Source organism: Panthera uncia, chromosome F1 (genome assembly GCF_023721935.1).
Source record: "Panthera uncia isolate 11264 chromosome F1, Puncia_PCG_1.0, whole genome shotgun sequence".
Taxonomy (NCBI): Eukaryota; Metazoa; Chordata; class Mammalia; order Carnivora; family Felidae; genus Panthera; species Panthera uncia.
In genome coordinates this window covers 43,194,789-43,209,962 of record NC_064813.1, presented here as the reverse complement: position 1 = coordinate 43,209,962, position 15,174 = coordinate 43,194,789, and the positions used below count along the sequence as shown (strand labels likewise).

Sequence of the window (15,174 nt, the reverse complement as noted above, 5' to 3'; positions counted from 1 at the left end):
AACAGTGGGTGCAGTGGGAGAGTGGCCAGGTCCTTGTGGAGATCTGTCCTGTCCCCTAGCCTAACCTCCCTGACCTCAGCTGTCAGGGTGGGGGGGCAGTGCTTGATCAGGCGTATACTGCCCACTGCCCATTGGCCTGTGCTGGGGCGTTCACATGTCCTCTGCAGGTCGTTTGCAAACTCTGCCTCAGTGTTCTCAAACTTTAGCTTAAGAATCACCAGGAAAGGGGCACCTGCATGGCTCAGTTGGTTAAGCATCCGACTTCAGCTCAGGTCATGATCTCATGATCCGTGAGTTTGAGCCCCACCTTGGGGCTTTGTGCTGACAGCTCAGAGCCTGGAGCCTGCTTCCGATTCTGTGTCTCCCTCTCTCTCTGCCCCTCCCCTGCTCATGATCTCTCAAAAATAAATAAAAACATTTTTAAAAAATTAAAAAAAAAAAAGAATCTCCAGAGAAGCTTATCCACATTGCAGTTCCTGGGCTATACCCTTACTGATTGGAATCATGTGGGCGGGGTCCCAGAATCTGTTTTGAACCCGGACACCAGCCTATAAAGAGGAAATTGAGCAGATTCTGAAACACCGAGACTATAGGCCTGTAGCTCTGGGCACTGAAAGAGGCACCAGGCCCTCCAGAGTGGGCTGCACTAACCGCATGGGGAGCCCAGATGTGCCCCCACATCCTCCTAGTTAGGCCCACTTTTAACATGGACTAGCCTATTTTAAGAGGATGCTCGCCATAAATCTAAATGCCATGTGGATTCTTTCCAGATATTTGTGACCGAACTGAGCCACTGACTGAACTTATCTGACACAAGAGCTTCTATTTCTTTTTTTCTTAAGTCTATTTATTTATTTTGAGAGAGAGAGAGAGAGAGAGAGAATGTGAGTGCACACACAAGCGGGGAAGGGGCAGAGAGAAGGAAAGACAGAATCCCAAGCAGGCTCCACGCCATTGGGACAGACCCTGATGTGGGGATTGAACTCACGAACCATCAGATCATGACCTGAGCAGAGATCCACAAGTCAGATGCTTCGCTGACTAAGCCACCCAGGCGCCCCAAGAGCATCTGTTTCTTGATCTACCCTGCACAGGATCCTCACAGCCAAGGGAGGGGCAGGGGGTGTGCAGAGAATTAACGTTGTGTTTCAGGCACTTTGTGGAAATATCTGATCTATTCCTACCTGTAACTTTGAAAGATGTCATCACCACTTTACAAATGAGACCGAGGCACGGTGTTTCAATACACCCTCCACAGGGACACCAAAGAGTCATATCTTTAAAATACCAGTTGGCCTTGGCTTTAAACCTGTTTCTATGCTTCCCTGAGGTAAAGCTCAAATTCCCTAGTGTGGCCTACAGGACCTTTTGGGTCTGGCTGCCCTCTTTCCTCAACACTGACTTCCCACTTCAGCTTACTCCACAGTGACACACATTCTTACAGTTCTTTCCATGCCGTGGCTGTGCTGTTCCCACTGCCGGGGACGCCTGTCATGCTTTCTTTGCTAGGTAACTCCACTCACCTGCCAAGACCTCACCGGAGTCCACTGCCGCCCGAGTCCTTCCCTGACCTAACCGTGGTCCCCTGTGATGATGGTGACGTAATGCCACACTTGAGCTGTGTGTTCCTACTCTCCTCATGACACTGAGATGCCTCCCCCATCAAGGTAAACTCCTCCGGGAGCAGGTGAGGCATCGTAGTCACCTGTGTGGTTTTGGTACCCATAACCGGGCCTGGCACAGTATGGGTGTTCGGTTCATGCCTGAGGAACCGAGTGGGCTCATTTTAAGTGTCGTGTTAGGAATCACTACAGAGGACAGAAGGAGTTTAAGAGGTCTTCAGACACCTGAGGATCTTACAACGTTCTGAATCTGGGCCTTGGTCCAGTTCCTCGCACAGAATCAGAAGCTCTGCAGGAGTTTAAATCGGGGGAGGCGTCCACGTCCCAGCACAGGAACAGACTGGAGCCTTTGAGCATGTCCTCTGCTGGGCTCTGCTCATGAGATCACAGAGCCTGGATCATATCATGTCTCAAAAATCCACACTTGGCTTTCAGGGATCCCCTGGCTCTTCTGCTGAGCTCCACCAAGCATATGTGATCCAGAGGCAGCCACAGCTGCCAGGGAAAATCCATGCTGGGACTTCCCTACAAGGCCATTGATGAGCCAGAAGTGTCAGCCTGAACTTCACGCAGGCAGAGCAGACCAGGCGTGCCCAGGGCCCAGGGCCGTGGAGAGGCAGCAGCTGGTTCCAGGGGCCCCAGACTCTGAGCCCATTGGGTATAGATGACCCCATGGACGCCACCCCCCCAAATGGCATACGTGAAGCCACTTAGGCCCGATGCAAGCAGCCCCTTGGTGCCCCTCCCCTGGGTCTTTAGAGGGTGCTGGTCTTTTCCATAGAGAAGCAGCATGGATGGTATCAGAATGCAGGACCCAGGTCTCCTCACTTCTGCCCTGCTGGGTCATTAGGCAGGGTAGCCTCTGAGGACATGGAGGTTTCGTGAAGACGGGCAGGAAAGATTTCTGGGGTGATCTAGAGTCAAGCATAGTGTTATTTTCATGCTTCATGCACAAATGGAGCCTCCCACGCATCTCCCTCCCCTCATGGGGCTACTTGACTGCGTTCTCCCCCACCCCCTAGGCTAGGTGGGGAGCTGAGTTCTGCTTAAGGGAAGGCTGGATGTAGTGCGGGGAAAGACTGCGTTTGTACAAGTCTGAGTGCCCAGGCACCGTTCTAGCTTCTAGGCAAAATGAGGGAATACTCGAAATGGTCCACAGCAGTGCTTAGGCTCGATATTTAGGACACAGCCTAGGTTTTGAACAGTGGTGGGGAATGGGGGTGGGGGAGGAGTAGGCCCTTAGATGGTAGATTTGAGTTGGTGGGGGAAAGAGATCTCCTTTCTCCCCAAGTCCCAGGCCCCCTATAAGTCCCCCCCAAATGACTAGGGGCAGGAGAAGGAATGGGCAGGCAAGCCCTCCCAGCAGGATGCCATCTTCCTCGGACTTTTCCCTGAAATTAGGGCCCATTTAGGGGAAAGGCAGGGATCAGGAAGTGACCAGTCCCGCCTCTGTTTCCCAGTCCTTGTCCTCACAGATCCCCACCCACCGCCTGCTGGGATGTCAAGCACACACACAGCCAAGAGCCTTCCCCTGCCTCACAGACACAGCCCAGCGAGAGCCACTCAGAAGTAGAGAAAAAGAAGGCCACGCCACATTTATTCCACTTCTTCAAGGTGCAGGCCTCTTATCTCCTTTGGGCACTGGGCTTACGGGCCTGTGCTCACTGTTGACAGTGGCTGGCTGCGTCTCCCAGAGCCCGGCAGTGCCTCGGGCAGAATGAGGAGGGCAAGGGTCCCCGGGGACCTAGCACCTGGCCTTGACCACCCATTCTCTCAACTCTGCCAGGCTCTGCCAGACCAAGAGTAGAGGCAAAATCAGGCTCTGGAATGCCTGGGGCTGAGGGTGGGGAGCCCCAGAAATCGTAGGAGAGGGGAGGGTTGTATGTTCCCTGGGGAACCCCTTAAGAGGAAGGAAGACTGAAATTAGGTCACTTGACCTAGCATCCTAGGGGAACCCCTGGAGGCCTCCTCTTCTGTTCCCTGAGAAGTGAAGCCCCGTAAACCAGAAGAGGTGGGTGGGCAGATCGATGGGAGTGATCTGAGTCTCTTCTCCCCCCAGGCGGCCTGCCAGCTTTAGCCACACAGGCCCGGGAGACGGAGGAGCCGTACCTGAGCCTGTGTGAGAGAGACACAAAGTTCAGCCCAGGCAGTGGGGCCTGACGGAGATGGCCTGGCACCCCAGGTCCTACTGTGCTGCTTCCGGCAGAGAGGCAGTGGAAGGTAATGCTGGTGACATCTCCCAGCTGTTGGCCGGGAGAGAGGTAGGCTGATGAGATGGGACCAGACATCATCCTGTGTTAGGTCCCGCACTGCAGGCAGGAGAGCGGGCTTTGAATGATTCTAATGCTTCAGGATGTCGTGCCCCCATGGAGCTCGGACCTCAGGAGTCAGGGGCCGACGGGGGCCTACTTAACCTGTAAGGAAAGCTACCAGTTAGCTTCCCCCACCTAGGCAGAGAAGCCTGCAGCCCGTAACCCAGGACCCAACACACTCAACCTTCAGGAACACCCAGCCATTTTATCCTGAGCTGTCCCCTCGTCGTGTCTTTGACCCCCGACTCTGGTCCTCATCCCTGACTACACTTTAGAATCACCTGGGGAGTTTATAAAATCCCCAACCTCCTGCGGCACCAGAGTCTCTGGAGGCAAGACCTGGGAGCCACTCTCTTCAAAGCTCCCCTGGTGAATCCAGTGTGGCCAAAGGTCAGGAGCAGCTGAGGTGGGGAGAGGAATTCAAGTTGTTTCTGTAGGCTCTTTGGCTACAGCTCTGAATAAGGAAGTGAAAATTCACTAAAGTTTTGAGCTATCTGTAAATAAACTCCATATCACAGCAAGAAAAATTTATGTCAGCACTAAAATTGGAACTTCCTGCCCACGAGGGCCGCTTGGGAAAGAATTCCGCCCCCCCCCCCCCCCGCAGGGGTTTAAGAGGATGGATTCTCCCCTTGCTGGGATGGGTCAGGGAGGAGCTCCCTCCTCAGCCCAAGGACCCTGAAAGTCAGGAAAAGCGTAAGTTCTGCTCCTGGCTCCCCAGCTCCCAATACTTGCCATTTAGTGAGCCCTTTCCTCTGTGCCCCTCCTCCCCAGCACATGGTGTCTCTTATCCTGCTTAGTCCAACATCAGGGAGGGGCACCATTCATTCCTATTTCACAGGGGAGGGAACCGAAGCTGAAAGCAGGACAAATCTCCCGGGTTCATGCCCTTTGTACAGAGCAGCCAGGAGTCAGGTCCTGTTGGAATTTCTGCAGATTCTTTCCACTGCACCCCAGGTTGTCCCGTGGGGAAGCGACAGACTAGGCTGATGGGAAGGGTGTGGGGTGTGCGCGCACATGCACAAGTGTGTATGTATGTAAACAGGCACTCTGACCTTCAGGGCAAGGACCATCCTCGATGCCGAGATTAGGTCCCCCCTTCTCCTTGGTATTAAAAATGTGCTTTATACAAGCAGGACTACTAGATGGCAGGGCTTTTTCCCTTTCAAATGCGCTTACTTGGATATGTGAGAAGTTGGTCAGTCTGTTATTCTCCAGCTCTCTTTTGTGAATGTCACTGGTGCAAAAAATCCAAAAGTCTGAGCCCTGCTGCACCCCCTGTGGTACACCTTGCCCCCCACCCTGGGGAGGGGACCCTAACAGGAGGTGATCCAGAGTCTCTGAGGCTGGGCCCGCAGCCTGGCGGCCCTGGGAACATGTGCACAAAGACGGAGCCCAACAGGGCGGGAGAAAGGCCTCGGGCAGTTAACCCACGTTCTGTACTGTGGTTTCCTGGTGTGGGACATGGACAGCAGGACTCTATGGATGGTTGCGGAGGTTGAAGGGCTCGGTCTGGGGAAGGCATCAGGCAGAGTCCACATTATCAGGGAGCAGGATGTGGCCACAAACCCACGTGCCTCTGAGTCCTCCTGTCTGACTTTATTGAGGCTCACGTCCTCAAGACTCTAGTGAAAGCCTACACCTCACAAAGATGGCGACCCACCTAAGGACAAGGCCAAAGCTCTGATGTGACTGGAAAAGGGACACCTGTCATCAAACCTGCATGGGCAGGCACAGGGACCCAAGGGTGGCTTGAGGAGCCGCCCGTCCCCACACACAGTGGGAGCTCCTTACCCTTCAATGATGCGGTTGTTGTCCTGAAGGTCGAAGGCCAGCAGCTTCACCTCCTCGCAGAGCTCCTGCATGCTGTCCAAGGCAGAGGGCAGAGAGGCGGCTGTGGCTGAGGCCCAGCTGCCCGCCTGACCCCTTCCCCAGGAAGCCCGCCACCCAGACTCTCTTGATTCCTGCCTCCCAGGCCTGAGGCAGAACCCTTTGGGCTCTCACCTCTGCACCCTCCCCCTCCCCCACTATTCCCTTCCACACACACTTCCCCTCTTCTCTCCAGCACTTACTGCAGAACCAGGTCTGTCAGTGCAGGGCTGGGGTGGGGAGCTGTGGGGGGTGCTGAGACCTGAGCCCCCATTGTTCTGTCCTGAAGGAGCTGGTGAGATAACTGGTCAAGGATCTGAAGGGAAAGCCACACTTTAGTCAGGAGGGGGGGCCAGCAGGTGTGTTTCTTTGTAAGGGAGGTGTGAGTAAGGGTAAGAAAAGGGTGACAAAATGGCTCTCAGCCTGCATCCCTGGGGCACCCAGAATGCCCAAGCCTTTCCCACAAGCTCCTGCTTCCCACCCTGGGAGCATGGCTGACACAGCCACCCTCCCTCGACTGTGCTTGGATTTAACGGTCCAGACTGTCCAGTTCTCCTCTGGGTCCAGCCCACAACGCCATGGCCCAGCCCAAGCTAGGAGCTCCAGAGAAGGGGCAGGACAGCCCAGCCAGCCTCTGAAGGGATGAGGCTGGCTACAGGTGCCACAGGCTGGGGACCAGAGAAGCAGCCTTCCCAGAGCTGCCTGTGTGGGGGTCTCTTCCCCGAGAGCAGACTAAAAGACCACAGAGAGTTCACGTGGCCTCTCTCAGGAGTAGCTTGGACACTTCCCGGCTCCACGGGGCCCGAGGAAGATGTCCCAGAGTTCTGGAAGCTGTCTGTGCAGTGACCTTCAGTCTCAGATCACCAGGAAGTGCCTTCCCTTCCCTCTGTCCCCACCTCAGGGCACATTTGTATGTTAGAGACCTCCAACCCCACAAAGTGCTTGGGCTTGGTTGAAGGCAGCCCTGCCCAAAGGCAGGGGAATGGCCCCGTGGCCCCAGGGTGCCGGATTGACCTGGCTTCCTCTCGGCAGCCCCGGTGCCCCCTGAAGATCTCGCACCTTGCTGAGGCTCTCCTGGGCTCCCTGGGCTTCTGTGTTAAAGGCAGCCACAGAACAGCTGACCATACGCAAGCGGATCCTGGTCTCGTGCGCCTCCCTGGAGAGAGCAGGTAAGAAATCAGAGCTGGGTTTGCGCGTTCTGACAGGGGCCCATCCAGCCGCCCTTCGGGTCGCCACGCAGACACGGGGAGAGGCTTTCCAGACAGCGGAGGATGGAGATGATGGGTCCTGGCATCTGCCCCCCTCACTGCCTCTTGCCGGGTGCTCCCTCACCTCTCACGGAGGGCACTTCTGACTGAGACTGTTGAGGGTCCGAGCAGAACCACGGCGGGAGTGCACAACCACATGTGGCTGGGCCCACCACACATGCCAGTGAGGACGAGCTCGGGGCCAGGTCAGGCTCCAGACAGACAGAGGAAGCCCACCCCAGGGCACTTACTACGGGAACGGCCCCATTTCCAGAGCAAATCAAGGTCAGGACTCTTTTACGAATTCTCTTTTTCTCTAAGTGGAGGGAGTGGGCAGGACCATTTTCCCCACTGCATAAAAAGGAAACCAACCCAAGGACAGATAAACCAGTGGTTGATTCTCACCCCTGCCTACACATTAGAATTACCTGGAGGCGCTTTTAAAGTGCTGACTTGCAAGCCTGACCTCAGACCAATTAAATCAGAATTTGGGGTGGGGTGGGGTGGGGTGGGGTGGGGGGGTGGAGGAGGAGCTGTGTTCTAATGTGAGGATGGGTGTCAGCCCCATAACAAGCCCACAGGTCATACGGGCCTGGGAACCTGCCCTCTCTTCTCAGGAGGGGCCGGTATTCCCACAGGCAGGGGAAGGAGGGAGGGACTCATCGGAGAAGGGAAAACCCAGAACTCCTACAGGGGGCCGTCTGAGAGGGTTCTATTCAAGGGCCGCATCCCACTTCTCCCCAGAGGGGGGGCTTCCCAACACAACCACCTGGAAACATGGAAAGAAGCCAGAGTTTCCAGGCAGTCATACCCACAGACTAGTCTTTGCTACTTACTAGCTGTGTGGTATTGAGAATGAGACCTGTGCCCTGAGCCTCAGTTTCCTCATCTGTGAAGTGGGGTGAGCGTGTGTACTGCGTAGGTAGATGTTGTGGGATTAAATAAGCTAACGTACAGAAATCTCCCAGGTGCACAAAAAAACCCCTCATGTTCTGGTCTTTGTGCCTTTACTCCCACCTCCCCTCAGTTTGGGCTCTGCAAGCCCGAAGGGCCAGGCTCAGAAGGGCCCTGGGGGTCCACGAGCTCAGCTCAGTGGGGAGGGTCCGACTGTTACCTCATCCACTTGCCGTGCGTGACTAGAGATGTCTGGTACTTCTGCACGCACTTCTCCTGGAATACCTGCAGGAGCCTTTTGGCTAAATGACCGAAATTCACCCTGAAAAGACAGAGAGACCCCCAGGCACAGAGATAAGCAACGAGAGCCACCCGTGCACAAGGGCAGCATCCCTCAGTGTCCACCGCCTCAAGGCCCACGGCAGGGCTGCCTGTCCCAACAAGCAGGAAATGATGCTTGCACACACGAACTGTGGAGATCGGAGTGGCTGGAACACACGACCCAGCAACAGAGAGATGTGGGGGAAGGACAAGGGGGCCTCAGAGAACACACATGCTCACAGGCTCAGTCCTCACAGGGGAGACGAGATGGTTCTGCAGAGACTGAGAGACCGTGTGTGTGTGTGTGTGTGTGTGTGTGTGAGGGTTAGGGACGGGTGTAGAGCTGGGGGAGTAAGTCTACAAATAACCACTGAAGTCAGGGAGGGTCTCCTGCAAGAGGAGAGTCCAGCATACAGAGGAGCAGAGAGCAGTGCGAGGGAACGCTCCGGCAGAGGTCAGAAGCCGGAAGCGGTAAGCGGGGAGTCAGTGAGGGCAACTAGGAATGGAAATATTCCAAACAGTCTTGTTCATACTAGAAATAAACCCAGTTACATCAAGACTGCTTCAGGGAAACCTCCCTCTGAGTCAGCTACACGATCTCCCTCCCCTGACCCCAGATAACCTGCCCCCACATACAGTTACCCGCTTTTCTTCTGCCTAAGCCCGGATCAGAGCCCTCCACCCCATCCGGTCAGGGACAGAGTATCGCTCCCGGCGACACCCACCCTCCCGCTCACCCACCTGCCAGGGGCACGGGCCACTCACTTATCCAGCTTGTGAATCTGCTCCTCGTTGTAGCCGAGGCCTGAAGGAAACAGACAGGAATGGTGTCGCCTGTTTAATTAGTCAACGAAACAGAATGCCACAAGGGTCTGGGGACAACTACAAAGATGAAGGCAGCTCAGCCTGGGACCTCAAGAGCTCAGTGGACCCAGAAAGGTCAGGAGTGAAACAAACAGCCAGGAAAGGGTGTGGGGGGTGGGGGCAGGGGGGCAGGCATGAAGCTGCAGAGAAATTGCCATAAGGTTCCTGGGGCTGGGAGTGGAGAGATGATACTTGGGGATACTTTCAGGCGGGATGTGGTGGATGAGGACCTTGAAGGAAGCGTGGTCAGCCCCAGCTCCTCCTCCAAGGTCATCCAAGACCCCTCCGGAGTGGCTGATGCCTGCAGTCTGTGGGTCCCATTCCTGACCATTCGAGCTGCAGGCAGAGCCAGCTGGGCTCTACAGCAAGGGGCTGGATAAGCCGGGCCACCACCCTGTACCTCGCCTTCATTCTCTACCTCCCCCCTTCTTGGACCAGCCACTTTTGCCAGAAGAGCTGGTTTTCACCGCCTTGGCCACCTCCTGCCAATGCTCACCACAGTAGGGAGATGCTGCCCCCTCCTGTGCTTCGAGGGAATGGGCCTCCCGGGGGTGACCTGACGCTTGAGTTTTGCCTTGCTGCCCCCTCCCGGTTCCCTAATGGCAGAACCCCCTCCCTGGGATCTTTGTCCTGGGCCCTGCTCTCAGCTCTCTGAGCACTCGTGAAGTCCCAGCTCCACGTCCCAGCCCAGCCTCCTGGTAGCAGGAGGTGGTGGGCAAGTGACCTCATCTCATCGAGTGGGCTTCCTCATCCATCGTCTATAACACCAGGACGGGTGTGAGGAGAGAGAGAAAACCAGGAAGCATATTTCAGAATGGCCTCTTTCAACACTCCAGGGGGTAGCAGTCAAGAGTTATTCTTCCTTTCATTTTTAATTTTCATAAAGGACTCTTGCAGACCCATGGAAACAAAACTCTTTGAGGTTGTAAAGCGGAGTGGTTAGAAGTGTCCAGACCTGGATTGCTTGGGCTATTTAGTCTCCCAGGGTCTTGGTTTCCTCACCTATAACTAGGGGAGAGTAATGGTGCCTAGCGAGGTGCTCAGAAGGGTAGTGATGCTAGGACGATGGAATCCCAGTGACGAAGGCAGAAAAGCCTCCGAGGGTCTCCTGAAATCACAGCAAGGAGGCCAGCTGGGCGTCAGGAACAGGAGAGTCTCAGTTTCCCCATCTCCTGTGCTGCTCCCCTACCCCCCCCCCCAGCCAGACCCAGAGGCAGGACTGAGGCTCCCACGGAGACAAGATCATCCGGATCTGTATGTCTGAGTCGGCAGCCACGAGACACGGGTGGTTACTGAACCTGCCGAGTGGCTAGTATGCCCGAGGAACTGAATTTTATTTTAATGTAACTAATTCAATTAATCAACAACTTAAAGCTGGAGCAGTGTAAAATATTGTTTTCCCATGGAACACAGCTCTATGGCTTTGGTGAGACGACAGCTCACCTGCCAAAAAATTAGCTTCTGAACAGAGATGTGCTGTGAGTGTCCAAGACACCAGGATTGTGAGGACTTAGCACGTGGCAAAAAAAAAAAAAAAAAAAGGTAAAATATCTTTTTAGTAATTTGGTTTATGTTGATTACATGCTGAAATGACAATTTGGACACATTGGGTTAAATAAAATATATCATGAAAATCAATTTCACCTGTTTTTACTTTTTAAATTCTGGCACGTAGAGAACTCACAGTTAGGTATGTTTCTGGCATCACATTTCTATGGGTTAGTGCTTTTTAGATAATTCTAGGGATGGAGGAGAACTTGACACTCAAGACCAAGGCCTTCACACATCGGGAGATGTTTGCTACGTGGGTGGAGAGGGAGAGGGTTGGCTCCTGGTGTGTTAGTCCCCTAAACCCAAGAGTCAGCTGAGGTCTCCCAGGCCCCCAGGTCCACAACCCTCCCCTAGGTTCCATCTTACCCTGTCCCGTGATGGCAGTCACCTTGGGCAAGCAGCTGCCCATCCCTGAGCCTGTAAATGAGCTGCCCCCACCCAGAGGGTCTTTGTTCAGATGAGTAGATAACACAGGCTAAGTAGTTGGCCCAGTGACTACACGACATTTCTTCAGATCCTCCCTTATCTGGGAAACCTGGCTGTTTTAATGAGCCAAAGACACAGCAGGTAGGGAAACATTCCTTAAACTGTAAAGTGCCCTGCAGAAGTGAGGGGTCTCTTTCAAAGGCCACCTCTCCCATAGCAGCCAGGCTCCAGCCAGCTGAGTCCCCCACCCATGGCATCTAAGCCTCTTACATGGCAATAGGTACAGGCTTCACGTCCCTCAGTTCACAGAGGGACACGGCCTAGACCAGCTGCACCCCGGCTGGCCTCTCATGCACCATCCACATAGGGGCCTCCAGTGGCAACACCGGTGCTGTATTGAGAGAGAGCCGGATAAGCAGAGGGAAGGAAGGAAGAGGGAGAGATGGGAGAGAAGAGAGAGAGCAGGGAGGAGTTCTCTCTCCCCTTGGCTCACCTGGCCTCATTCTGGATTTCTTGAACTGTTTGTAGATGAGGTTCATCTTGTCCAAACAGCACTGAATCTGCTGGATGCTGTGGGCAGGAGACAGGGACCAGGCAATGGGAGAATCCAACAGCACAGAGGAAAGGGTCAGGGAGCAGTTGGCATGGCCGGTGGGGGGCGGGGGCCTGGGATAGCGGAGGAGCTGCCTGCCTGGGGAAGGAGCCTCATTGCCACAGTTTTGGGGTCTAGTCTGGAAATGAGAGTGACTTTCCTGTCCCTAAGCTTGTTTGAAGTGCCTTGGGGACGGCCAGCCACCTCTCATTCCCACGCTTATTCCTTCTCTTTCTCTCTCTCTCTCTCTCACACACACACACACACACGCACGCACATACGCACACAAGGTATTGAGTAAGACATAAGATAGACAAAAAGCCAAGGGGACAGGCCACGGAATGGCCTTTGCTATACTAGAAGGCTTGAGAACAGAATCCAGGAAGGACCCTGAGAGCCTGAGAGCCTGGCAGTGCCTGGGGTAGATGGGAGAGGAGCAGAAATCTCTCTTCTGGTTGCCTGGGAAGAATAGAAACATTGCCCTCTTGGTATATTCAACGCCTGGCACACAGAAGGTGCTTAAATAATGAATCAACAATCCCTGTCTAAAACGAGAATGAATCCAAGGGTCCTCAGTCTTGCCTGGAGGCAGGGGAATGAGGGAGATGACCTCCCAAGGACCTTCACCTCCTAGGGCTTAAGGTCATTATTGTTTCTTCCTTCCCCCTTTCAGGCTGGATACAAACACTTTGTTTGTATGTGTGTGTGTGTGTGTGTGTGTTGTGGGGGGAGAGGTGCTCTTCCTCACCCTCAGGCCTGTTTAGCTCCACTTCCTTCCCGAAGTCCCTCCCAGTGACCCCATCTCAGCTATTTCTGGAGCTGGACTCTGGGCAGGGCCCAAGCGGGTTCCCAGGGCTCTGTGGGTCACCTGCCCTTTGGAGAACCTGGGGTGAACAAGACCTCACCACCAGTTTTTAGCCAAAAGACTCGGGCTAGATACGGTCTTCTGATTTTAGAAAGGTAATTCAGTTACATAGGCTGTATTGTGGAAGAACCCGAGTGAGGCCTGGTTCAGCATCCCTTGTGAGATACACCCCAAGTTCAGAGAACTGTAAGAATGCTCAGTGTAGGTGGGATAAAAGAGACTCATGCCAGCTGAGGTCAGGTTTTGCAACCAAAACAAACCAAAACAAACCCAAACAAAACAAACCCTACGGCTTTCAGAACTCGTTGATTTTGGAATTGAGGGCCTGGGTTACGGATCCGGATCCGTGTAGGCACTGAGTGACTGATCAGGGCGGAGCCACATGCACCAGGCTGCTAGGTGGAGGGGGGGGGGGGGGGAGGGGGGGGGGCGGGGCATTTTCACGTTTGTTGAAAGACAGAATGAGGCTGTAGAGGCTGTAAGTCCCTGGTGTAGGCCGAGACCATGGGTCTGGAGGTAGGCAAACCTGAGCTGAGGATGCCACCACCATCACGTGTCATTGACCGGCTGTGACCCAGGGCACATTAACCTCCCTGAGTGAGCTTCCACATCTACCAAAGCAGCGTGCTAGCGGTATTGTTATTTTGAGGATTAAATGAGACGCTACAAATAGGAGCGCCAACCCAGGGAATGAGCAGAGCAAGGGTTCACAATAGAAATGGAACAAAATTATTCTTTTATTTAGACCCAGTGCACCTGCGAGGATTTCTAATTTGCTCTCTGAACTCCCAGAGGGGTGTGGGACCCCAGATCCTTTTCTACTTCTGGCCAGTCTCAGGGGACGGTCTTGCACATTCTTGGATCCCACGCCACTACCCCATGCCCCAGCACCCTTGCTGAGATAAGGGAGAAAGCGGATTGGTTCCTAAAAAGGCTACTGGACCTTCTGAGCTGTGCACCCCTGCCCCCACCCCCACCCAACCAGAAAGGAAAATCCCACAGACCTTCTGTCCGCATGTACCTGATCCCGGTTCTTCATCAGCTCAGAGCTCAGGTTGCTTAGGCTCATCTGGGTCTCTGTGATATCGTGGGCATATCTGGAGAGGGCCTCAGCCAACTGGAGGACAAGAAAACAAAGGGCAGACCCCCAGAGGGTCCTCAGCTTGGGGTGCTGGTGGCAGCCTGACTTCCCCCCCAACTCTGCGCTTGACAGTCCACCCACCCCCCGGCCTCACTCACAGCCCGCAGCTTGGACCTCAGCTCTGTGACTCTCTTCAGTTCCTGCATTTCAGGCATCCCAGCCACACTGCTGAACCTCCAGGGAAGGACAGAGAAAGGACATGTCTGGGGGATTGGGAGGCAGAGCTCCGTGACCGCATGCTGAGTATGACATCTTTGGGGCAGCCTTGCTGGCTTCTGGGGTATGTGGGGAGTTTTGTGGTCGGATCAGAGGAACCGACTTCAAGAGGCCCCTACTCACCAAAGTCGTACCGTTGCTGAGCACTGCAAAGAATCAAGATTGAGGTGGACGGAAACAACGTGAATCTATGAAAATTCAGAGTCCATGAAGCAAAGCGACTGTTAATGAACTCCTTACTAGGAATATTTACAACTAAAGGAAAAACTGAATTTTCTTCCCAGTAGATACTGTATTTCATGATAACCGATAGCTTACTAATAAGGGGAAGCTAGATTGCATAGAATACTAGCCAACAGTATTCCAGGACCTGGTATTAGCATCGTGTTGCCCCCAGTGAAATTATTTGTTTGGGGATGGTGTTAAAACAAATGACTCATGATTAAGGCACGGACACTTGTGTTCTGCCAAAGTAACAGCACACTGGTTCTTTCACAGGGAAAATGTGACCACACAATAGAGGAATTAGCCTGTCCCCACCCAACGAGGGGAAGATATGAAGTGTGTTCAGTGTCACTAGGACGTATTTCGGCAAAAAAATGTTCAACTTGAGTCCATCCAGGCTTCAGAACTCTCAGTTTATATAAAATGCTGGGAAAGAGGGAAAAAACCAAAGGGTATCGAGAGGAAGCACTAGGCAAGTCCAGAGAGTGGGACAATGGGTGTTTTCCCTCCAACATGCTGGTGTCATGAAGGGGGAGGGGAGAGGCAGTCTGTCTTGATGAAAATAGATTTAAGGAGCATAACAAACACAAAGTGTGGTCTTGGATTGGATCCTGGTTTGGACAAAACCAGCTAGAAAAGTAAAGCAGGGGCTACTTAGGGAACGTTGATTATAGATGGCTTTAGATGAGATGAAAATGTATTGGCATGGGGTTAGAGAGTTCATTAGCTGAGAAAAGCAGGTTCTAGAAGAGCAAATACTATAAAATCTCATGTTGGTGAATATATATACTTTAAACACATAGAGTAGAAAACTACCTAGAAGGACGTGCACTACTCATGTGTGACAGCCTAGCCCTGGGCGATAGGACATAGCACTTTTATTTCATGCTTGCTTATCTGTATTCTCCAACTTTCTACAATTAGCATATACTATTTCGATCACGATAACGCTCAGGGGAAAAGAATCCTGTGCTTTGGCTTGGGAGTGGGGGGGTACGGAAATCAGAGGGGAGAGAATTAGGAATGACG

General features: G+C 53.6%; 1 protein-coding gene across 4 annotated transcripts in view; it reads right to left on the bottom strand.

Moving 5' to 3' along the window:
* Window positions 1–2,002: 2,002 nt before the first annotated feature.
* IKBKE (inhibitor of nuclear factor kappa B kinase subunit epsilon) overlaps window positions 2,003–15,174 on the bottom strand; it is a 28,876-nt gene continuing 15,704 nt past the window's right edge. For 2 of the 4 annotated variants that reach the window (XM_049634526.1, XM_049634523.1), the window contains exons 14-22: window positions 13,803–13,878; window positions 13,568–13,680; window positions 11,600–11,676; window positions 9,031–9,070; window positions 8,165–8,266; window positions 6,863–6,959; window positions 6,007–6,119; window positions 5,729–5,800; window positions 3,193–4,036 (exon numbers count right to left, since the gene is read on the bottom strand). In XM_049634526.1, coding sequence (XP_049490483.1) covers window positions 4,003–4,036; window positions 5,729–5,800; window positions 6,007–6,119; window positions 6,863–6,959; window positions 8,165–8,266; window positions 9,031–9,070; window positions 11,600–11,676; window positions 13,568–13,680; window positions 13,803–13,878 — 724 coding nt within the window. In that variant the 3' untranslated portion in view covers window positions 3,193–4,002. Of the gene's footprint in view, window positions 2,537–3,192; window positions 4,037–5,728; window positions 5,801–6,006; window positions 6,120–6,862; window positions 6,960–8,164; window positions 8,267–9,030; window positions 9,071–11,599; window positions 11,677–13,567; window positions 13,681–13,802; window positions 13,879–15,174 lie in introns of those variants that run through there. The other 2 variants (XR_007458843.1, XM_049634524.1) reach the window with 2 other exon arrangements.